The 24131-nt window shown below is 41.4% G+C and overlaps 1 protein-coding gene across 2 annotated transcripts; it reads right to left on the reverse strand.

The window, feature by feature from the left end:
- Positions 1 to 10886: 10886 nt before the first annotated feature.
- Positions 10887 to 22855, reverse strand: DLK1 (delta like non-canonical Notch ligand 1). 2 transcript variants are annotated; one of them, XR_003991168.1, is made up of 6 exons: positions 22434 to 22813; positions 21870 to 21966; positions 21520 to 21583; positions 20948 to 21078; positions 16003 to 16144; positions 10887 to 12001 (listed from the first exon to the last, which is right to left on the reverse strand). XR_003991168.1 is itself a non-coding variant. In XM_030484379.1 (5 exons), exons 1-5 carry the CDS (start codon positions 22504 to 22506, stop codon positions 11266 to 11268), a joined length of 1146 nt encoding a protein of 381 aa, XP_030340239.1. In that variant the 5' UTR covers positions 22507 to 22855; the 3' UTR covers positions 10887 to 11265. The 2 variants fall into 2 exon arrangements, 1 of the variants encoding a protein (XP_030340239.1); XM_030484379.1 differs by lacking the exon at positions 21870 to 21966 and having other exon boundaries at positions 22434 to 22855.
- Between the last annotated feature and the right edge of the window lie 1276 nt (positions 22856 to 24131).

Raw genomic sequence — 24131 nt, forward strand, 5'->3', positions numbered from 1 at the left:
CAACATGACTGTCAGATTATTATGTTTAGATAACAAGTAGAAGAGACAATCTCGTCTCATCCTTGGAAACCAAGCTGTGTTTTTTGCTGAGACTTAAAACAACATTAGCCTGAGAGAGGCATTAAGCACGGGGAACCTGAATGTGGATGATTTACATAAGGCGTTGCTATTGCAGCCCCAGCACAGGCTCCTAGAAAAAGGATTGTCAGACAAGTATCAGTACAGGCAGGCTTACTTACAGTATAATTGCAACCCAGGCAATACAAATAATAGTGAATACAGTTGATGGATGATTGGACAGAAATACTGTGGTGTGTCGTGGTGGATTTTTTTTTTCCTGTTTTTTTTTCTGGGTTATTTTTTGGGAGGGGAGTTTGTTGTTGTGGGTTTTTTTGGTTGGTTTTTGGTTTTTTTGGGTTTTTTTTCTTTGTTTTGTTTTGTTTTTCTGTGGGGTTTGCACTTATTACACTGAATATATGTTCTTAATGGCTTCAGAGCTCAAACCCCAGAGTTCCTACTTATTTCATGGCTGAAATTATCCTTCCCCAAAGATGAAGACAGATACGCACACAGTAAGCACTATCAGAGCGTTCACAAATACCTGTGTAAGCAGCTATATCACCACTCTATTTGCAGTTTCTATATACCATATGGCAAGTGCACCACCTAGTCACAGCATTGCTCACTGCCATGGCCATGGCCTGCTAAAGCACCTTGCAACCATTCAAACACATACTGCCCATGTTCAAACTACTCCCTTTCTTTTTTTTTTGTTTTTGTTTTTTTATTTTTTTTAACAAGAGTTGGAGATTTGGAGGCAGCAGGAGACACATACACAATCAATCAGTTGGATTCACTGGAGCTTTATGGCAAATGTGGTTCTGTAGGAGAACACGAATATTAGGCAGAGTTTTGCGGACAGCCTTAGCTGGAACTTTTTCAATGGAAACTCACTCATTTGCAGACTCAGCACTGCCCACAACAGACAGAACATATGTAAATGTTTATTACATGAATACATCTGAAGACCTATTTAGACTGATAGTTTAGTGCTCCAACAGTTGTACTACTGACTTTAATAACATTTTCCCTCCTCTACATCAAGTTCTTCCAAAGACTGTAGGGTAAAATGAACAGCAAGGAATCCTTTTAAGCTATAATTGTTTTTTTAAAAGAATTGAATTATGATTCTACCCAGTGGAACAACATTATTTTTGCCTAGCTATAGGCATCATCAGACTACGGCCAGCCAATCAGCACCTCAGGCACTTAGATTTGTCTTTGCTGAATAAACATTAGCTACCACCAATTCCATTTCAGCCTCTTCACTTTCTACCTCTCTTTAAATTGTGAAATGAATGGTAGGCAGTCATCCATAACAGGATGGCCGTTTCCCCTTCATTTTGTAGTGGTCACACATACTGTGCTGCTTTTAAGCGCTTGGGTAAAGTATCACAGATCTAACCAGCACATCTTGGGGGGAGCAGAAGAAAAGAAAAAAGCCTAAATTCTCTCCTTCTGCAAGCTATGCCACCTACTTAGATTTCCTCCCCTGCCTCAAGCTAGTCGCGCCTGCTAGACTGACAAGGACTTTGAGGTTCATTGTTTCCAGGTTAAATGGGTGGCCTTCATTCCTCTTCTGTCTTGGAGTTTTGTGGAGACCATCCCACCACACTGTTTTACTTCACATCCTCAAAGTAAATGCTCTTTAAACTAGGCTGTTTCTCCCTTTTCTTCTTTTTTTGTGTGCCTCCACAAAGTAGGACACATGAAACCCTTTGCTAAAGTTGTTACGGAATTATGGTTGTGTTGATTTGGGCATGATCTTCCATTCCTAAGTGCTCTACCATCATTCTATTTGTTTGCTTTTATACATGTTTAATATACATTAGCATGTAGTTAATTTCAAAGATAGATGGATTTGAGATACTAATATATATAGTGTAAAACCTTTCTGCAAGAGGTATCACTGGACATGATGAACCTGGACCTACCTACTTAGGAACTAGAGGGAGCTACTGAAAAGCCATTTTCATGTCACAATTTTGTAACTAGGTCAACAGAGCTAACCATCTCTAACCTTCCTTGTTGGCTTCTCCGAATAAGAAAGGCTTGAGGCTGGGGACAGCCTGAATTTTTTGCACCCTATTTCACTGATCAGTACTCTTTTTTTTTTGGCAAAGACCATGATGGTAGGATAGAAAAATTAAAATCTTCAGACAAGATCAATGCAGAATATGGGCAGTAATGAACAAAATATCAAAATGACTGATACTCAAAAGGAAGACAACACCCCTAGGTAATGGCAGCAGTCTCACTGTATTGGATAATTTCAGCTTTCTGGAGGGGAGAACAGGACTGGGCCTGCAGGCAGCTGTGAAGAGCAAACATGGTAAAGCTACAGTTTCTCCCTCTTAGCTCCCTCAACCTCACACGTGTTTTATAAAGCACAAACTGAAGATCTCCCCTTATGAGCTCATCTGTTAGCAGTATAACAGCGCTGCAGTTGTGTAAAGAAAAACTCCCTCAGACATGACTCCACAACAGACTTGGTCCCTTTATGGTGCTCTCCCACCATGAAGCCCACACGCAATTTCTTACACTTCATCTCTGGCTTCCACGCAATCTTTGTTCTCCCTCAGCAAGGAGACATCACTAACTCTTTGTTGGGCTCAAAACTACATGGACTGGTCCAACACTCCCTGAAACCAGGCTGCCTCTCATATGTCTCAGCAATCCAGGCTCCCAGCCATCAAATCAGTCAGTCTCCTTAGTCCTCCAAGTCCCGTTATTTAGGAAGAAAACCAGGCACAGGTGAGAGTTAAAAGCATACACTTGCCCCATGATAAGATGCAGGACTCTTGAAATACTTCCAGTAATTTAAACACTGGAAGGTAGAATGGAATTACTTCAATGAACTCCATATTTATTTAGCCTGTTGAAATATTAACTATTCCTTGCTGGAAATGTTGTAGGTGCACAATTCCTCTTAAGTTATGAGATGCCTGTTCTAGAAAATGGAGTGAAATTCTGGCCTTGAATTTGGTACAAAAAACATTTAAAAAAAATAAAATATGTATTTTCCCCCTGCCCATTTGTACACCTTTGAAAGTCAGTAACATAGAGGCAGGCAAATCAAAGTTTCACCACATGGTATGGGGAGCATGAGAATGAACATGGGTTCCTGACAAATTGTTGTGAATGCCCTTTTGGGTTGAAAAAAATACACAAGTAAAATGGGACAGGCTAGGAGTATAATAGTGTACCAAAACCTTTTAATCTGTCTGAATGCCTAGAAAACATTTTCTTGGTTTTCCTTTCATTGTTCTTCATTTCCTCTCAGTGACTGTTCATTTAAAATCCAGTATTACTTACAAATATGTAGACACATCTGTTCATGTGTAATGGCAGAAGATCCAAAGCAGGTATTCTGATTGCAGTAACCTTTTCAGAAGTATCTCCTATCCTATTGGTGTGTAGATGTCAGGTCTCTACTCTCCAGTTTAATTCCAAAGGAGACCAGTAATTCTGCTGAGAAAACACTGTGGCTTTCTCTACTGATGCTGACATAGTTTGATTTTGCTGCAGCTCAGCAGGTCATGAGCGGCGGTTAACTACAGGCAAAGAACCATGGGCATGTTCTTATTCTCCCTTTTTGCCCTTTTTCCATAACCAGTCACTAAGGATGAGTTATAAACTGCCCGATACTTAAGCGTGGATAGTTTGAAGAGATTAAAACGGTTCTGTGTTCAAATACTGCCATCAAGTGGATATACATAGTAGAAGTCTGCAATTAATAGCAAGAATATAGTTTCAAAAGTGGATGGAGAAAGAATGAAACAGTATTTTTGTTCCAAGTTTCATGTGGCAAAACATTATAAAAACATTTTTAGTCTAATCAAAACTTCTAGTTAAGCCTGGCTTAGTCCCTGTTCTTTGTATTTTACCACCTCCATATTTTAGCATATTTAGAGTTGCTCAAACTTGCCTTTGAGACACTATGAATATAACAATGTTGCTCTGTGCCTGCAAAATTTGTCTGGATTGCTAAGATAAGGACTAGACTCTGCACTGTGTTCCCATGAACTTGTCTGAGACCCTGACTCAGGGTCCTACAGCTTCCGCAAAGGTCCTACATCTTGAGGACCTACAGGGGAGTGAAACGGAAGAGAAAGTTTCTTTTTGAGCTTTAGAGCTAATGACAAAAATTAACTAATTCAGTGGTTTTCTTCAAGTCCCAAAGCGACAGTCAGTTTGTATTAGAGACTAAAATGCTCCTCTTTATATAGTCTTTTTCCCCTCTTGCAAAGTTTCAAAAGAAACATATCCTCATTTCCTTCAAGGAATTTAGGAAGAAACTTCAAAATATTACTTGATGTTTTAAGAGCAAAATCTAATACACGATATATTTTATGGGTTGACCTCATGTAATGGCCACAGAGATGCAACAAAGCTGGCCCATCTTTGTGGGCCTCAAGTGCTGGCTCCAATATGGGGTGAGCAGCCATGTAGTCTTCTCTCAAGACTCTTCTTTCATCTAAGCCAGGCAGAACTGGATATTTCCCTAGGCTGTGTAACATCCAGGAATGGAGGATTTGTCCATGGCTTATTCACAAGAAATGCATAGTAAATGAGATGTGTTTTGGAAAATCAACAGTGCATGCATAGTACATGTGCAATAATTTAGTGTGTTCTGGATGCATGTGCACGTAGTTCTGCCAGGAAAGTCCTAGATTAAAAATAAATAAATAAATAAATAAATGAGTCCTATATCTGTAGCAAATTGTTTTGCCCTTAAGGCTTTGATGGTAAATAAATTTTGCCAAGGCACAGGCAAATTTAAGAACTTGGAGAGGGAAGGACATAGTTATGGAAAGTATTGTACTCAGGCAGTGGAATCTGAACCATTGTTTTCAGTGATGGTTTGTGTATACTCCTGCAGCCAGGTCCTTAACACTGCTTCACCGCCCAAAGCTGACGTTCTGTTTCAAGTAGGAATACCACAGTCCATCTGCACCTAAGTATTTATCTGAAAACAACTCACGTTATCAGCCCAGAAGAACAGATTCGCTGGACTGTTGTGGGTATGTCTACAGCAGATGCTTTAATACTTGCAAATAGAATCCTTATTAATCAAAAGCAATGCACACATTATTGGTTTATGGACAAATATCAAGAATGGCAGTAAAAAGAAAAGCTGTTCACTTATTCTCTATTCAGACATCCTTGTCCAAAATTTGATGATTACTACTTCATATGTTCTACTTTTACAGCACAGACCTCTCCCCCACCATGGCCATGAAAGAAACCCAAACAAGAAAGACACCCAGAAAAATACACCCTGTCTCTAAAAACCTGAACTTTGTGGAACATCTATGGTTTTTGTTGTTGGTTTGTTGTTTTGTTGTTTGTTTTTGGTTTTCTTTTTTTTGTTAATGTAACAGAAACAGAGACTAAGATGGCTCAGAGGGAAATGTTCAAAATAAAAATATCTTTTGATACATTCTCCTATAGCTTGGGGACAAGAGGAAGGGAGCTACTGTCCTTAACAAACTGTACAATTGTCCAAATCTGTCTCTCAGCCAATTTGTTCTTCCCTCAGCCTACTTGTCCTTATTTACTTATTTTTTTATAGGCAGTAAGGCAGAGGTGGGGTTTGAGGCTCAGAAATATCACTGCTTGACTAAGGGTGAGCATTAAAAAATCAAAAAGGTGAGAAATGGCAACATAGGTTGATACCTTTGCAGTGGGTATCATATATATGTTGTTTTCTGTCCGTTTACAAAAAATACATAGAATAAATGTAAAATTGAAGTGGTATCAATGCTCTTTGTCTTCTCTTTGCCGTTATGTCAGTGTTTCCGCACAATGCTTGTCTTAAACCTCTTGCTTTGGAGACCTGTTGCAGGCTACTGATTCAAACACTGTAGCCTTCTTAAAGTAAAATGTTTCTTATCATCCCAGTTCTCTGACATTTATGTGGTGATGAGGCTTCAGAGCTATTCACTATGCTAACAGCACAGATATGAGAAAACCCCATACATTTTTTTCCAGCCCTTCACATTTAAGATAACTCTTTTTCCTTTTGGAGAGTATTGCAGCCTTCTATACTGCTCACTAACATCACCAATGATAGGAAGGATACTGGGAGCTGAAATCTGTGGGGTTTTGTGATGCTGAGCTAATGACTTTCTCTTCAAAGAGGCTCTCCTGTCTACATATGAAGAAATACATCGTGATGGAGGAACTACCAACTAGATTACCATGGCCAAAAATCATGTGACAGTTTATAAATATGAATTGTAATTATCTGGATTTTGTATTTTAAACATAAGCTTTGTTATTCAAAGCCTTGCTCTGGCCTGAAGCTGTAAGGGCTGAGGGAGCATCTGCTCATAGGGAGGGGGTAGGTGCACAGCTGAGTCTAGAATTTAATCACTGATTCCTAGCAGATATGTAATGTGGCAACTGGTTTTGAATCACAGCTGCAAGCTACGCAATTGAGTTATTCACAGTTTCTTCTTATCTCCAAATTTCGCCTAACATACTTCTAATCACAGAATAGGTCACATTAAAATATACAATACTGAACTACATGTTTCAAATATATAAGAAATATGTAAAACTCCTGTGGCTCATGTTTGATGGCTCCGCATTCAACACTGCTTACTTGGTTTTACCTTCATCTGGATTTCTAAGTTAGTCATCTTCACTAAGACTGGTTGAAAAGTTGCTGGGTTTGATGAATATTTGTCTTCTCAATGAGAGTTTTGAGACAGAGCATCTGCTTTCCTTAAGATTTTAATCCTGTTATCTAGATGTCAACACTTTCCACAGTAGTATCTCAACACCATTTTTCCTGTTAGCTCTAACCTTTGCACTACATTGTAATGCTATGATGTGTGTGAATATTATCAGCAATAAAGCAAACTTGCTATATACTTACAGCAATTGAGAGACATGTCAAGAGAAAAAATCCTAGGATAATGACCTGTATGCGCTTTAAGGTTTTTTTTCCAGATTTGAGCAGCTGTTAATGGATTTGGGAGTAGCAGAGTTATCAGACAGCTTAGGAACTGCTAAATATTCCTATTCAGGGTGACTGGGGAAGTAAATTGTTATTTGGGGTTTTGGTTTTTTTGGTGTTTTGTTTTTTTTTTTTTTTTTTTGGTTTGTTTTTGTTTTTTAAGGGAGCAGCCAGCATCAGGTTGCCCAGTAAGGAAGCTGGGAGACCCAGGAGGGTCATGCGCCAGGGTGGGACATGCCCCCACCAACAGCCCAGTCTCACAGAACACATCACCAGAGCTGGTGCTGGTAATGGGGTCCATCAACTATCCCAGACACAAGAAGCAGGTCCAGGGTCCATTCATCGGCTCCAATTAGAAGCCAAAGGAGACAGGGCCAGAGCACAGGTCCAAAGGGTCCATCCAGCAGAAAGCTTACCTACAGTTCAGGTCTAAATTCTAACCAGCATGCAGAAGTGGAGACCAGCTTTCCCACAGCATAGCTCAGATCTGGACCTCTAACCTTGGACTGACCTGAAATGGACCTGTAGGCAGCAGTGGATGAGCACCCCAGGTGAGGCTCCTCAGGGATGTTAAGACCTATTAATGCCCTCAGGGCCCTAACGTTTTTGTGGCTTTCATGACCCTTTGCCTCTCTCTCTCTCTGTGCTGCTTTCGATTCTTGAAAATCTTTTCTCCTTGAAATATGACAGAGAAAAAGCAGAAATGAAGAATTAAAAGCAGCTGTTCTATTTCAGGTGGCACATGTTATCTTTTCATTTCTTCCTATGACACAGGCATGAATGATACTTCTCTCAGCAGAGTTCTTTGAGGAGTATTTATAGAAAAGTCAGGATCAGATCCTTTACATCTCTACTAGGTCTCTAAACAGAAAGTATGACCAAAGACATTAAACGCCTTTTTAACATTTTAAAATCATAGAATCATAGAATCGTAAGGGTTGGAAAGGACCTTAAGATCATCTAGTTCCAACCCCCCTACCATGGGCAGGGGCACCTTGCCCTAAACCACATGGTTCAAGGCTCTGTCCAACCTGGCCTTGAGCACCGCCAGGGATGGAGCATCCACAACCTCCCTGGGCAACCCATTCCGGTGCTTCACCACCCTCACTGTAAAGAACTTCTTCCTTATATCTAATCTAAACTTCCCCTGTTTAAGTTTGAACCCATTACCCCTCGTCCTACCACTACAGTCCCTAAGGAAGAGTCCCTCCCCAGCATCCTCGTAGACCCCCTTCAGATACTGGAAGGCTGCTATGAGGTCACCACGCAGCCTTCTCATCCCCAGGCTGAACAGCCCCAACTCTCTCAGCCTGTCTTCACACGGGAGGTGCTCCAGCCCTCTTATCATCCTTGTGGCCCTCCTCTGGACTCGCTCCAACAGCTCCATGTCCTTTTTATGTTGAGGACACCAGAACTGTACACAGTACTCCAAGTGAGGTCTCACAAGAGCAGAGTAGAGGGGCAGGATCACCTCCTTCGACCTGCTGGTCATGCTTCTTTTGATGCAGCCCAGGATACGGTTGGCTTTCTGGGCTGCGAGCGCACACTGCCGGCTCATGTTAAGCTTCTCGTCAACCAACACCCCCAAGTCCTTTTCTGCAGGGCTGCTCTGAATCTCTTCTCTGCCCAACCTGTAGCAGTGCCTGGGGTTGCCCCGACCCAGGTGTAGGACCTTGCACTTGGCTTGGTTAAACTTCATAAGGTTGGCATCGGCCCACCTCACAAGCGTGTCAAGGTCCCTCTGGATGGCATCCCTTCCCTCCAGCATATCAACGGAACCACACAGCTTGGTGTCGTTGGCAAACTTGCTGAGGGCGCACTCAATCCCACTGTTCATGTCGCCGACAAAGATGTTGAACAGGACGGGCCCCAACACCGATCCCTGAGGGACACCACTCGTTACAGGTTTCCAACTGGACATAGAGCCATTTACCACAACTCTTTGCGTGCGGCCATCGAGCCAGTTTTTTATCCACCGAGTGGTCCATCTATCAAATTGAGGTCTCTCCAATTTAGAGACAAGGATGTCGTGCAGGACGGTGTCGAACGCTTTGCACACGTCCAGGTAGATGACGTCAACTGCTCTGCCCCTATCCATCAGTTCCGTGGCTCCCTCATAGAAGGCCACCAAATTGGTCAGGCAGGATTTCCCCTTAGTGAAGCCATGTTGGCTGTCACCAACCACCTCGCTGTTTTTCATGTGCCTTAGCATGTTTTCCAGGAGAAACTGTTCCAAGATTTTGCCAGGCACAGAGGTGAGACTGACTGGTTCTGTAGTTCCCCGGGTCTTCCACCTTCCCCTTCTTGAAAATGGGGGTTATCTTACCCTTCTTCCAGTCACCAGGAACTTCACCTGACTGCCATGATTTTTCGAATATGATGGACAGTGGCTTAGCAACTTCATTCGCCAGGTCCTTCAGGACCCGTGGATGGATTTCATCAGGTCCCATGGACTTGTGCACATTCAGGTTCTTAAGATGGTCTTGAACCTGATCCTCTCCTACAGTGGGCCTAAGGTCTTCATTCTCACAGTCCCTGCATTTGCTTTCCAAGACTTGGGTTGTGTGGTCAGAGCATTTGCTGGTGAAGACTGAGGCAAAGAAGTCATTAAGAACCTCAGCCTTCTCCAAATCCATGGTAGCCAGTTCTCCTGATAGCTTCTGGAGAGGGCCTACATTGCCCCTAGTCTGTCTTTTATTTGCTACGTATCTATAGAATCCTTTCCTGTTATCTTTTACATCCCTTGTCAAACTTAATTCTAGCTGGGCCTTAGCTTTCCTAACCTGGTCCCTAGCTCCTCGGGCAATGCTCCTATATTCTTCCCAGGCCGCCTGTCCTCGCTTCCACCTTCTATAAGCTTCTTTTTTCCCCTCTAAGTTTCCTCAGCAGCTCCTTGTCCATCCATGGAGGTCTCCTGGCCCTCCTGCTGCACTTTCTTCTAGTCGGGATGCAACACTCTTGAGCACGTAGCAGGTGATCCTTGAATATCAGCCAGCAGTCTTGGGCCCCCCTGCCCTCTAGGACTGTATCCCATGATACCATACTAAGGAGGTTCCTGAAGAGGCCAAAGTCTGCTTTCTTGAAGTCCAGGGCAGTGAGCTTGCTGCATGCTCTTCTCACCGTCCTGAGGATCTCAAACTCAACCATCTCGTGATCACTAGAGCCAAGGCTGCCCTAGAGCGTTACATTTCCAACTAGTCCCTCCCTGTTGGTGAGCACAAGGTCCAGCATGGCACCTCTCCTCGTCGGCTCCTCTATTGCTTGAAAGAGGAAGTTGTCTTCCACACAATTGAGGAACCTCCTGGATTGCTTGTGCCGCGCCGTACCGTCCCTCCAAGAGATGTCAGGATAGTTGAAGTCCCCCATGAGGACCAGGGCCTGCGAGCGTGAGGCTGCTCCTATCTGTCTGTAGAGCGCTTCATCCACAGAGTCCTCTTGATCAGGCGGCCTGTAACAGATCCCCACCGTAATGTCCCCCGTTGCTGTTTTCCCTTTGATCCTGACCCACAAACACTCTGTTACCTCATCACCCGTCCCCAGACAGAGTTCCATACTCTCTAGCCTATCACTGACATAGATAGCAACATAAAACAGATAAGTAGAACAATTTACGGAGGCAGCCTGACAAGCAACAGAGACCTTTAAACTGAAATTAGTATCACAAAGACCTGTAAGATTCTATCAAAGGAGCACGTAAAAATAGCAAAACTGCCTGGATAGCTGAGGTATTGGTGTGACTTTGCTCCTGTTGACTGCAGTCTCTAGAGTCTTTGTCACATATAGCAGACGAATAAAGCAGGGACACTTCTTGTGGACTTTGCTGTGGCATAATATTTACAAATAAATAAATAAAACAGTATAGCCCTTAACTGCTGTTTATTTAAAAAAAGCGAAATTTACAGGTACTGTATTTGCCACACAAACTTTGCACAAGACAAGAAAGATGCAATACAGTTCCAGTGGTAGATAGATTACTTTATATTTTACAAACAATAGCTGCCCTAAAAAGAAATAATTCCCTGCTATTTAATATTTTTAAAAATTTATTTAATTTTACCTTTTATTTTGGGAATGAAAACATCCTTAGCAATACAGATACATTACATTTTTTCATTATCACTCAGCACAAACTACAGAAAATGTACCCACAAATATTGAGGCCAATTATGGACAGTAAATTCAATCTATTTTACATATCGCTATGAAAAGTTGCAAGTTGCTGCTTGGCTTTCAAGGGCCTAAATGGCAGTGTAGTTCTTAGTATAATTAGTCAATTTGATCTTCTCTGGGAAGATAATATTAACTGAGAGGTTTTCCCCATTGTTAGATTTCAGAAAAAAGTTCTTTTTCTTGCGTAGGAGATGACTGTATTTGGCATTAGCAAGCCACATTTCACATTTTGAAAAAAACACAATCCCAGTTGTACCCAAGACAACAAGACATGTAAGCAAGCCCAGTACAACAAAACATATCACCTGGCTTCTACTCAGCAAGGGATCTGCATTTTGGATGGTTTCTTTCATTGTTATTTTCAGGATTTCTTGATGCACTGATCTGTGATGAACTTTTGAGGTTGGCTTGTAATTCTGCATGTGCTTTGCCTCCATATTTGCTCCAGAAAGACTTGTGTTTTTGCTGGGATGTTTGCAGGTCACACCAATGAATTCTGATTTACAGATGCATTTGAATCCTCCTTGGGGATGTTCGCTGCATGTGCCTCCATTCTCACATGGGCCACTTGCACAGAACATGACACGGCTGCTGCAGAGCTTTCCTGTATAGCCATGGGGACAAAAACAGCTGAAACCCACACCAGTATCTGTACATGTTCCTCCATTTTCACACGGGCTGGATTCACAGTCATCTCTATCTATTTCACAGAAGTTGCCAGCAAAACCAGAAGGACACAGACAGGAAGCATGGGGTGCAAAACCATTGTCATCAATGCATGTTCCTCCATTCTGGCAGGGAGAACTAGAATAGATAACAACCACATAGACAATACTGAATTTAAAGTCCAATGAAAGAAGCTATTATGAAACACTTTATGCAATAAAAGGAGCTGGTTTTCTTTAGAAGAGCCAATTCCAAATGCAAATCCACTGAAGTCAATGAAGTTGAATCAAGAATTTGTTCAACAGCTTTGAGTTTGTTCAACAGCTTTGTCAATACAGATTATAATATCTTCTGCTGACCCTTCAGGCAGGATTAGTACACCAGTATATAAATTCAATCTGAAGAGCTGTGAAGGGATTTGAAATTATTTAAACATTTATTCAAATGAAGCTTCCCATTGTTTTTATATGCTTAGAGCCATTTAGCTGAGCAACTATTCAGACAAAACTGAATAAAGACACTAGCACCATGGATTTCTTTTCCACCTGATTATTCATAAAATAATTCATGTGTTGTATTGGCAAAGAAAAATACTCTGCCATAGCAGCTAGATGTAAAGCTGATCGATTTTCTTCTGCCTCTCCAGTGCTCCATGACACAAAAAATTTAGAAGCAAACATACTTTCCTGCAAACTGTTGTTCAGCCAAACATTTTGATAAATATAATAAAAAATATAAATATGATAATTTCAGCCTTGGCAAAGGCAGCTGTAATATGAGGACAGAACCATAGGAAACCAAGTATTTCAGCAAACCCTTTAGGAACTTAATAGCCTGGTAGTATGTGTTAAGTGATGTAAATTCACTGAGACATCTTTTTTTATCTTTGCAATGTAACTGTACCTTACTGAGTGAAAGGCCAAAAGATAGGGCCATCCATTGACAGAAAGGCACAAATACCAATTCAGTGGAGCAAAGCGGACTTGGTCCCTTAGCTGGCCCTGTTGGCAGAAAAGGGACCCTGGGTCATAGGTTTACAAACAAATCTCAAAACCCACTTTCATGGCAGTTCATTATATATGAGCAAAGCTTTTAAAACTTCATAATAAAACCTATAAATGAGTAAAACTTAGCAAAGCTTACGACAAACCTCCCTGAAAGCAACACTTTTCCTAATACTCTGGAGGTAGCTATGGTAGAGAGTACCCCAAGTAACTGGCTTTACTGGGGACTGAAACACTTAGTGGCCACCCATCAGGAGAGCCTTAATATTGTGGTAGATTAATCATCTGCCTGTTTTTTGCCGCTTTGATAGAAACTGCTGATAAACCTCTTGTTTTGTACTTCACTGTAGATGTTGGCTGGGAAAAAAGGCTACTGAAAGAACAAATTGGAAGTCTGGAAGTAGTATTAGGAAAGCAAAAGGTGTGGTTTTCACTGGACTTTGATGCAGCAGTTGTTGGTGACAACTTGAGGTGATCATGCAAACAAGGAATTTGGGCACATGACTAGCCACTGTGTCTGCTTTAAGCAAAATATTGAAATCGTAGTTGTACATTCTTTGAGTAAATGAGTGGTTCTGGCCTTCTTGGAGAGTCAAGCACCCTCTCTTTGCTTTACAGGTCCCATGGAAAATCTGACAAGCTGCTTTGCATATGGCAAAGTGTAGAAGTTTGAACCCTTATGGGTGGGTTGAATTACAGTACTTTCTAGGCAAATAGGAAGAAATTGCTGGGGAATGTAAGTGTAAAATTGTTTTCCAAACCTTTCAGAAGAATAAATAATTGGAGTAAAAACTCTTAAGGGGCACTATGCAGAATTTTGATACTTTGTTTATTACTAATGCTGAGTTGCATTTGCCTAATTTTAATATATTTAAATAAATAAAGTAGTAATATTCGTCTCCTTGAATAGATTGTGTTACTTTGCATTTTTGGCATTTAACACACGTTCAACAAGGTGTGGTATATGAAATGCTAGTTGTGGAAAGTGGGCGTACCACTTCTTTCCAAATACTCTGCTTTCATTTTAGAAAGTACCATTTGCTGCTCTTCTTCAGAGCAAAACTTCACACCTCACACAGATGTCAATAACGTGGATCATGTGCCTGATTTTGTAAACAGACTAGAACACTTTGATTTGTGAATTGTCTTTGTACCATCCGTAAACATTCACTGAGGAGCCAGGGGCAATGCTTAGTAATACCAACATTGTTATCATCTGAGATAGAGAGAAACTGAGAGGAAGTGAGATGTGAATGAAATCGCATCATATAATGGTCTCTTTCCAGGATATGAGGTGCGCTCTCTGGTGGACTGTGAAGTATTAGCAGACACGGAGTGCTTATGCTGAGAACAGTTGTCTTTTTGCACTAAAAGCAGATTTGCAGAGCCTGCTGCTCATTTTCCTGAAAAAGACACAGCGTCCTAGAGAAGATTAACTGCTGTTTCAAGTATGTTTTTTCCTTAAGAAAAACTGTTCATTGTTTCCAGACTAGCTCATAAGCAGTCAGTTTGAACGCAGAGTACCATCACAAAAGTGTAGTTTCAGCAATTTAAAACCATAAGGATTTTAATGAAGTACACAGAACTAATCTGTGTTATTTCATTCATGCTGTACCTCACCTGTTACCTGGGATAGTTAAGATATGTCTGGATTGAATTACTGAAGTATTTGCTTTACAGATGAAAAGTAGAGAAAGCAAGCTGTTCACATCCCCTATGTTAGGCAAGTAGCTTGGATGTGATTCAAAGCACTTGTGAGAAACTTAAATTTCCTTATTGTCAAGGAAGAGAAATAGGCAAATCAGAGCAGTTATCTTAGAGGCTGAATGTAAACCTAGACAGAACTGTGTGAAAATAAAAGTGATGAGAAAGAATTCCACTGACATAAAGTTGCACGAATGGCAATTCTTGCCAGAGATAGAGAGAAATGTTAATGTTCCTTAAACAAGAGTGTACAAGTCTTCAGGAAGATTTAGTCACAAGGTAGATCTGAATATTCTTAATTATCTATCGCTGTCAAAAAGAGAACCAGAGGGCACCAATATGGACCTACAGAGAAAGAAGGCAATCTCCAAAAAGAAAACTGTGATTTTAAGGTGATAGTTTTACCAAGCTTGTATCCACCAGAAAGGCATTCTATATGCTTACGAGATCAGATCCTTGATGTGCTAGAGGACAGCAGATATTTCTAGACTTCAATAAAAACACCAGTTCATGTTTTCTTTAACTTTCAAAGGTCATCCTTTTTCCAAGCAGTTCTACCAGCAATACTGCAGAAAGGTTTTCAGTCTGTGCCCATTGCCTCTTGTCCTTTCACTGAGTACCTCTAAGAAGAGTCTGGCTCCATCTTTGCTTCTCTCCCTCAGGTATTTATACATATGAGTAAGTTCCCCCAGAACCTGCTCTTTTCCAGGCTAAATAATCCAGCTCACAGCCTCCCCTCATAAAAGAGATGTTCCCATCCCTTAATCATCTTTGTGGCCCTTCACTGGACTCACTCCAGTATGTCAATGTCCTTTTCATACTGGGGAGCCCAGAAATGGGCCCAGCAATACAGATGCCTGACCAGGACTTAGAAGAGGGGAAGCATCACCTCCTTCAACCTGCTGGCAATACCGTTCCTAACATCCCACTTCGAGAATGGAGAGTGATGGCCTCCCACATGCTGTTCTGGTATAATCTGGAAGTAAGATTATCTCCTTCAGTAAACTATGGACATACCATTACATGTCAGTTAAGAAAAATGACAGGCTGGAGGACTAGCTGTTTTTGTGCAGGCAGCTTGTGTGTTGGTTACTGTTCTTATTACTGTATATGGCTTGTATATACAGTCACCTTTCATTAGAGGTGAGAACACAGGATGGGAGGTTACTTCAAGTTTGTTTACAAAAATCTTGGGAAGGTATAAATTCACCACAATAAAATGTACAAATATTTTTAGTACTAAAATTATGCACAAACCCTCATGCTGATGATCTGTAAATCTTTACAATATGAACAGATCTGTAAAGTTTGATAAAAATATCAGTGTTTGTTACATATTTTAGCACAGAGATACTTCTACTTACCAAAGAATTCTGAATAATAGTCATAAGGAGTGTGTATTTTAAATTCATGTCAGAAATCAATATTTACCCGTTAATAATGCAAGGTCCTTTTTTGAGATGGCAGTTTTTTCCTGTAAATCCCTGGCCACACAGACAAATATATCCTCCATCACCAGTTTCTATGCATGTTGAGTTATTGGTGCAGGGCTTTGCAGAACATGGGTGAATGTCTGTTTGAAAAAACAACAGGGCTCAATTAATCTAATGAGAGTCAGTAAGTAGTATATAATACTTCAAACACAGTATAGCTTTAACAGTACTTCATCCTGCATTTTATAAATTCTGATTTATTCCTCCCTCTGTTAAAATGGAATTCAGATTGTTCAACTATTATTGCAAGCACTTTCAGTTTCTGTCTTCATAGCTCCCACTTGCAAATTACATTTGAATTGTTCCAGTCTATAAATAAGTAATATTATCCATAAAATATTAGTATGGGAGAAAGAAAGAGCTACGTAGTCTAGTCATCCTTTCACAACCTTGGCTTCTCCATGAGCAGAATTTTGATAAAGCAATCAGGAACTGGGAATTCTCCCCACTCCCTGCCCAGACCCTATCATTATGTGCTTATGAACAATCATTTAATAATAACAGAGATCAGCAAGTTCAAAAAAAAATTTCCTCTTTCGGCTGGGCTGCATCAAACCCTTACATAACTGTACCATAAGAGAAAGCTGTATGACACCTGGACCCAAAGTCACACATCTCATTTTCCTTAATATTTCCCTGCTGAGCCACTTCCCACTCAAATGATTACTGAATTTTTAAAATAATTAAAAATAAATAAACAAACAAGTGCATATTTTAGCCAGTTAATGGAGCAGCTGCAGAGAAGTTCTGACTGGAAGTTATCTGATGCCTCGCACAAACGTGTGCACACATACACTTTCTAAGAAGATGAAATGGGATCTAAGGGCATTTATATTTTACTTTCCACAACATAACATGAAATTTAGATGATATAGAATCAGAGAATAGTTAGGGTTGGAAAGGACCTTAAGATCATCTAGTTCCAACATCCCTGCCATTGGCAGGGACTCCTTGCACTAAACCATGTCGCCCATGGGTCTGTCCAACCTGGCCTTGAACACGGCCAGGGATGGAGCATTCACAACTTCCTTGGGCAACCCATTCCAGTGCCTCACCACCCTCATGGTAAAGAACTTCTTCCTTATATCTAATCTAAACTTTCCCCGTTTAAGTTTGAACCTGTCACTTCTTGTCCTACCACTACAGTCCCTAAGGAAGAGTCCCTCCCCAGCATCCTTATAGGCCCCCTTCAGATACTGGAAGGCTGCTATGAGGTCTCCACGTAGCCTTCTCTTCTCCAGGCTGAACAGCCCCAACTTTCTCAGCCTGTCTTCATATGGGAGGTGCTCCAGCCCTCTTATCATCCTCGTGGCCCTTCTCTGGACTTGCTCCAACAGCTCCATGTCCTTTTTACGTTGAGGACACCAGAACTGTACACAATACTCCAAGTGAGCTCTCATGAGAGCAGAGTAGAGGGGCAGGATCATCTCCTTCGACCTTCTAAGCGGTCACGCTTCTTTTGATGCAGCCCAGGATATGGTTGGCTTTCTGGGCTGCCGGCTCATGTTAAATTTCTCATCAACCAACACCCCCAAGTCCTTCTCTGTGGGGCTGCTCTGAATCTCTTCTCCACCCAACCTGTAGCTGTGCCTGGCGTTGCCCCGACCCAGCTGTAGGACCTTGCACTTGGCCTGGTTAAACTTCATAAGGTTGGCATTGGTCCACCTCACAAGCGTGCCAAGGTCCCTCTGAATGGCATCCCTTCCCTCCAGCCTATCAACTGAACCACACAGCTTAGTGTCATCGGCAAACTTGCTGAGGGCTCACTCAACCCCAGTGTCCATGTCGCCGACAAAGATATTGAACAGGACAGGTCCCAACACTGATCCCTGAGGGACACCACTCGTTACTGTTTTCCAACTGGACATTGAGCCATTGACCACAACTTTTTGCGTGCAGCCATCCAGCCAGTTCTTTACCCACTGATATGATATCAAGAGGTACTGCAAACTTTTAACCATAGCAAAACATTTCAACAGCCCTAGCTACCAAATATAATCTTCCCTGGATAAGAGGTTCTATTTTCTCATGTATTAGCCTGTTCTCATTGCAAAACAACCACTTTGCATGCGCTTTGAGTGTAAGCTCCAATTTTCACAAGGACCAAAGTAACCTTGAATACTTTTTGGAGCAGTGTTGTTTGCCACCTATTTTCACAGGCTTTAAAGGCAGGTAATAAAGCATCAATTCTGATGCAGGAGCAAGGAAACTTTGAAATACATGGATAGTGTGTATATATACACACATATACACATACATTACTGTCACTAATTTATGTCAGGGATTTAATTTTAAAACACAACTTAGATACTGGTTGGAACATGACCCTTTAACACATAATACATAAACAACCTCAAATAGCTGGTTTTCTATATTTTTCTCAAATTTACATCTCAAAAGGCCAACAACCAAGTGATTTACTTGCTTCAAGTGGTAACTGAGTCTGAGATGAGAATTTGAAAAAAAGGATGATACATGTACATGTTATATTATAGTTACACATGCATTATGAATAGCCACAACCACACTACCAATAAATTAATTAATACTTGTGTAAAACTAAATTATGATGCTGCAGTAAATAAAGCAATCAGTAAGTGTTTTTTGGAAGGAAGGCAGACTCAGTAGTAGTTCATGTCACAGCAGAGTTTCTAGACGCTGTCTCATGCATGCCTAGTCACTCTTTGTGACAGTCATCAAAGCCAAAAGTCATCAAAGTCTTTGCCCTTGGCAAAGAAGTCAAGTGACATGTGATACAGTATACTCCAAGCTCACACCACACATCTTCTTAGCCAAATGGAGGGAATGATTCACGCAGGAAGTCAGAGGCCCATTAACATGACTGTGCAGACACAGAGAGAGATGGCAAGATTATATATGACTGATCTGATTTAGCAAGGTAGATCATATACTCTGACTGGGCTGTTGTTTTGTCATGGAAATAAATTGACTAAATTGGTTTTCCCTTTGTTACATTCAGTGTTTGATGTGGTTCCTTGTACTGTGTAGCATATGTCAGCTGCAGACAGAAACTGTTGTGCAACCTGGTTCCAGGTGTTTATATACCCGATTTCTAGGCTGTGTTTCCATGGGATGAGAAGATGCCAGGGCCTTCGGTTAGGCAGGCTGGTGCACTCCACTGCAAAGAGGTTAACCAACAGTGTTAACACTAATACCAACTCATAGATTTCTCTCTTTAAGTGCCATGTCTGCCCACATAATTGCAATAATAGTCATAAATGATACCACTGATTGTGCCCTATGTGTTTACAGTGGATCAAGCTCAACCTATAATCTGCAGTCCATAGTAAAAACAAGAGCTACACAGTCAGAGGCATTAGCAAACTACTTGATGATCCAAAACTACTCCAGAAAGGAAATTCCATGATCCGAGCCAACGAGACCATATACTAACTTTTCTAGAAAACAGAAAAAGAGATATCACCACTAGTCCAAATAATCTTTTTTCCTCCTATGCTTAGCAAGCAAATAAGCTGCTTGAACTGTATCTGTAGTTTACAAATATTCCAGGTGTTTACAGTAGTGGACAATGAACTTCAGACCCTCCCAGAGTTTTCCATTCTGGGTTTTGCCATCCTTGTGATTTGGCATTTGCTTATAGTTGGCAACATTAAACCAGTGACTATATCAGAAATTTCCTGCAAATATTAAACTTTATATAGCAGAAAAAAAAAAAAAATTCAAAGGAATACTAAAACTGCATTACTCACAACTCCTCATCAATCTCCACAGAAACAACATAAATGTAGCTTTTTAACATGCCTTATCTCATTACATAGCTGAAGCTAAAAATGGTCTCCAGTAGTTAAAAAATGGCACTTAATATCATAGGCATGTGAAAAATATAACAGCTGTGGCTTGCCCTCATTGTACACAAAAACTCAGTATTAGAAGAGAGAGACACAGTACTTTGTGATCAGAAATTAATGGATTTGTATTTCCATATTTGAAAAAACCAGTGTGTGTGATGCCAGTGATCCCCAAAAGAGGAGCTGCTTTCAAAAGCCTTCCTTTTTCCTAACCCAAGTTTCATTTAGTGGTATCTGTTAATGTGTTACAGCAAGTCTGTAATAATTTAATACAGAAAATTGACATCAACTTTTTGGCAGGGATCAGTGGCTGAGCAATTAACCCATTTCAAGTTTCAGTGCTTTACTTGGTCAGGATAACAACTTGTAGCAACCTTTCAGTAGCAAAAAAAGGAGGACCCATCTCTTGATCCCTTGTGGCAAAACAATGCATTTAGTGTAGGTAAATCCACTGAGATAAAAGACTGTCAACATAACATGTCCCTGCAGATGAAAAGAAGGTTGTTTCTTTTGGCTGAATATTCTTGGCAGCTCTTCATAGGGATCTAGATTCAAACTGTCAAAGAAGACTCTGAGATGACTCTGAGCATTGAGAGAAATAAAAGTTTCTGAAATACCTGCTTTGTAAAATACAACTATCTTAATGAATATGTATTAAAATACTATTTTTCCATGAAGATATGGCTACAATTTCCAACGCATTGCTTTGCATCCTACGTACCAGTCGCAAGACTCAGAATTGAAAAGATATATTAGTACTTAAAAATTCAGCTAGAAACTTATGGCTTTTAAAAGTTTGTTGGTCTTGTTCGCAATAATCAATGTTTAAAATGGAATGACAAGTTTACGCTTTGCTGGCACGTATGCCCGGTTACAAAAGATACTGCATGCTTCTTCCTAAATTATTATCAAAGTTCTGGGGTTTTGTGCCACTGCCCAGAATCCCCCTATTATCTAGTACCAACGGTTATCCAGAAGGATTTTTGCATGTCTCTAGCACCAGATGGGGCTGTTTCACCTCACTTGCTCAAGTACATGAAAGGATGTGCAAACCTATGTCACAGAGGCTGCCAACCCATCCCTCCTCACAGATGCACTGCCAAGGCTTGGCACAGCTGCCGTGTAAACACCCAGGGAAAGGAACACATTGATTACAAAGAGCACCTTGCCAACCAGGCTGACACCTGAAAGAGATAAAAGACAAGATAGAGGCATAGTTTGTTTTTAACGAACATAATTACAAAGATGCTCCCCTTTTTGAGGCACAATAAATAAACTTTTGGATACAAAATTGGACTGTGCAGCACATTTGAACAACAAGATACCAGCAATGCTTCTGGGTACTAGCAGCAGTTTATGTGAAGAAAACCATTTCATTCAGTGAGAAAATAAATAAATAAATGTTAACCAATATAAAGACTTTCCTTACTGGAAAAAATAGACTAAAAAGGCACATAGATGTCTATGCTCTATGGTTCCAGTTGTTGCAGCCTAATAGAGTGCCGTTTCTTTACACTTCCATGTTTTCAGATGACAAATCATTTCAACTTCTATTTTACCAGGACTATGAATTATTGAAGCCATTAATTCATGTGCTAATAGTCCTATCTGACAGATATTTTTACCTGCATTCACTGGGAAATTCACAAAATCCATTCTCTGGGTGGCAACCAGTTTTACAGTTCACGCCTGGAAGAAAGATTTATAACATCAAACCAGTAAAATCAGCACTCCACAAAAAGATCATATCACGTTCTATACACATCACTGCTGTTTTGAAAGAATACAGAACGCATAATGCTCTGATTTCTTTCTTCAAACACGTTTTTGCAAAATAAAATTTTAAATGAACTTAATCTAGAGTATGTTGCAGAGTGTTCCTATAGGATAAGTGAAATGACATAAAGAAATAATCGTGAAAAAATAAAATGTCAGTTTAGCATACGCAAAGTGTATGTAAAATTATTATACGCACCTTTAAAAGGGAAATTTCAGAACAGAACCATGTATGTAATTTCACAACATGCCACTCAAAATGCATTGTTTCAAAACTACTTGAAACACAAAAGTACCTGTAGTCAGAAAGAAATTTCATTTAATGCAGTGTACAGTAAAAGCTTTGAATTAATTTCAACTGTACATCGGATAAAAAAAATAAGATCACCCTTTTCATTAACTCATGCATGAATAACGTGAGTTAAAGAGAAGAGGTCTCAGGTACATTTTTTTGTTCAAGTCTTTGCATCAAGCAACGCTCCTCTGGAGAATCACCGTTAGCCACTGACGCCCTACGCAAATGGCAGGAGAGATGCACTCAGACAGATGCAAAGGAAAAGTCCGAAAGACCACCAGCACCTCCAGCCGGAGCGAGCGCTGGGGAAGGCTCTGCCCCCGGGGACTGCAGGAGGGCTCCCGCCGGCCGGCCGCGGCAAACTCCCGAAACTTTCCCGACTCGCCTCCCCTGGTTGCGCCGCTTCCAGCGGCAATCGCCGGGCTGTCCGCCTCTCTCCGCCCTCCCGCTGCCCTCCCCCGGCGTTACCTGGGGCTGCGGGGAGGACGACAGGCAGCAGGCAGCAGCAGTAGCCGATGAGCCCCGCGGCGCGTAGCACCATGGCCGGGACCACTCCTCGCCGCTCCGCTCCGCGCCGCGGGGATCTCGGTGGAGACCAGCAGTGACCTGCAAGGCCGCACCCCGCGCCCGCAGAGCGGCGGGGTGGGAGGGGAAAGGAAGGAAAGGAGGGGAGAGGAGGGTGCCCGCCTCCTCCTGGCCCCCGTGCCCCCCACCCACGGGCGGGCGACCTGCCACGGAGTGAGGCAGCCCCTGCTCAGCTCTGCCGCTCCGCTCCCGCTCCCCTGCGCAGGGTCGGGGTGAGGAGCCGGGCACCGTGCGCACCCCAGAGCGTGCAGCCGCGGGGAGATGGAGGAAACCTGGCAGGGCGTGGGAGAAGGGAGGTCTGGTGGGGGTGTGTTAAGCACGCCTCCTGCCTCGTTAGAACTTACTCCGGCTGTCCACAAACAGCTAATTTGGGGCCTGTCTTCAGAAATCTGAAGACTTCTCTGCTTAGTGATTTACATCGGAGCTCCAACTTTTTCAGGAAAGACCCCAGAAAAAGCACGGAAGATAAAAGACGCCCCCCGCACCCTGCCTTCCCAAAATACACCAAAACCAAACAAAAAAACCCAACAAAAAACAATACCAAAACTCCCCAATTGCTACCTTTAACAGTCTGTTATACATGCAACAGATCAAGAAGAAACATTACTTCCACCACAAGGCAGTTTAAATTCTGCATTTCATTCTGTGATTGTTCCTTTTTCCTATCTTTTTATTCTTCCTTTGAGCCTCCTTATGGAAACAGACTGGCTATATTATTCTTTGTATTCTTTCTTATTTTTTTTTTTTTTAAAGAAGTTATGTCTGGATTTTGAGATTCCTGAGGGACCTGATTTCTGCTTGCTGATTTAGTGCTTTCTTCCACCAGACCTCATTTACTAATTTGTCTGCATTTCTGTGAAGCAACTAGAGATCCCTATAATATGGTAAGAAAACTATACAGCCATCTGCTTTTTCTCTAGAATTAATTCAAGGTTACCTGCCTGAAAATACACACACTGGAAAGAACACTTTAGCTTCAGACAGACCATTTACTGGTACCTGAAAACGATGTCACTCAGGTTGAAAAAGTTTGCTTCTACTAATGCTAGCTTTTAGTTTTAACCAAGAATGGGGGAAGTGAAAGAAAAAGGACGAGCAGAGAATGAGGGGTGGGTTAAAAGACAACACTTAGAAGTCAGCTGTGACAAGCAGACACTGTTTCTTCAAAGCTCTCCAAAGGTTTTGTTATCTGAGATAAACTGTGCCTATCTGACTATAGGCACAGATTGCCTCCACGCCTTCTCTGCTTGTCTTGCTTTCCTTTTACTACTGCAATATTACTGTTTTGAAAAGGTTACTTTGCCATCACAGCTTTCGCCATAGCTCACCAGACCTTGCTGGGCTATTATGAATGACATTCCAGAGAAGAGGAAATGTGGAGTGTAATGATGGCTGCTTCATCCTTTACTCTGCCCTTCGGCGAAGCTATGCTTTTCTAGGATAAATATCAGCAGCTTTTTGCTGGTCTGTTAATTTTGCTTTTATTCTGACTTGCTTAGTTATTTATTTACACTCAGGTTTTCATAGGTCCGAGGTTCCTTATTGCTCCCTTAGATCCTATGTTCTCTGCTTGTGATGTAA

Source organism: Strigops habroptila, chromosome 4, assembly GCF_004027225.2.
Source record: "Strigops habroptila isolate Jane chromosome 4, bStrHab1.2.pri, whole genome shotgun sequence".
NCBI lineage: Eukaryota > Metazoa > Chordata > Aves > Psittaciformes > Psittacidae > Strigops > Strigops habroptila.

Excerpts from the sequence above, each read along its gene's own strand:
- DLK1 (XM_030484379.1), bottom strand. The coding sequence starts at position 22,506 with ATGGTGCTACGCGCCGCGGGGCTCATCGGCTACTGCTGCTGCCTGCTG. Across the intron at positions 21,584-22,433 it reads CGTCCTCCCCGCAGCCCCAG|GCGTGAACTGTAAAACTGGT; the intron begins GTAACGCCGGGG and ends TCTTTCTTCCAG. Across the intron at positions 16,145-20,947 it reads TGGCAGCCTCTGTGACATAG|ACATTCACCCATGTTCTGCA; the intron begins GTTTGCACATCC and ends TTTTTCAAACAG.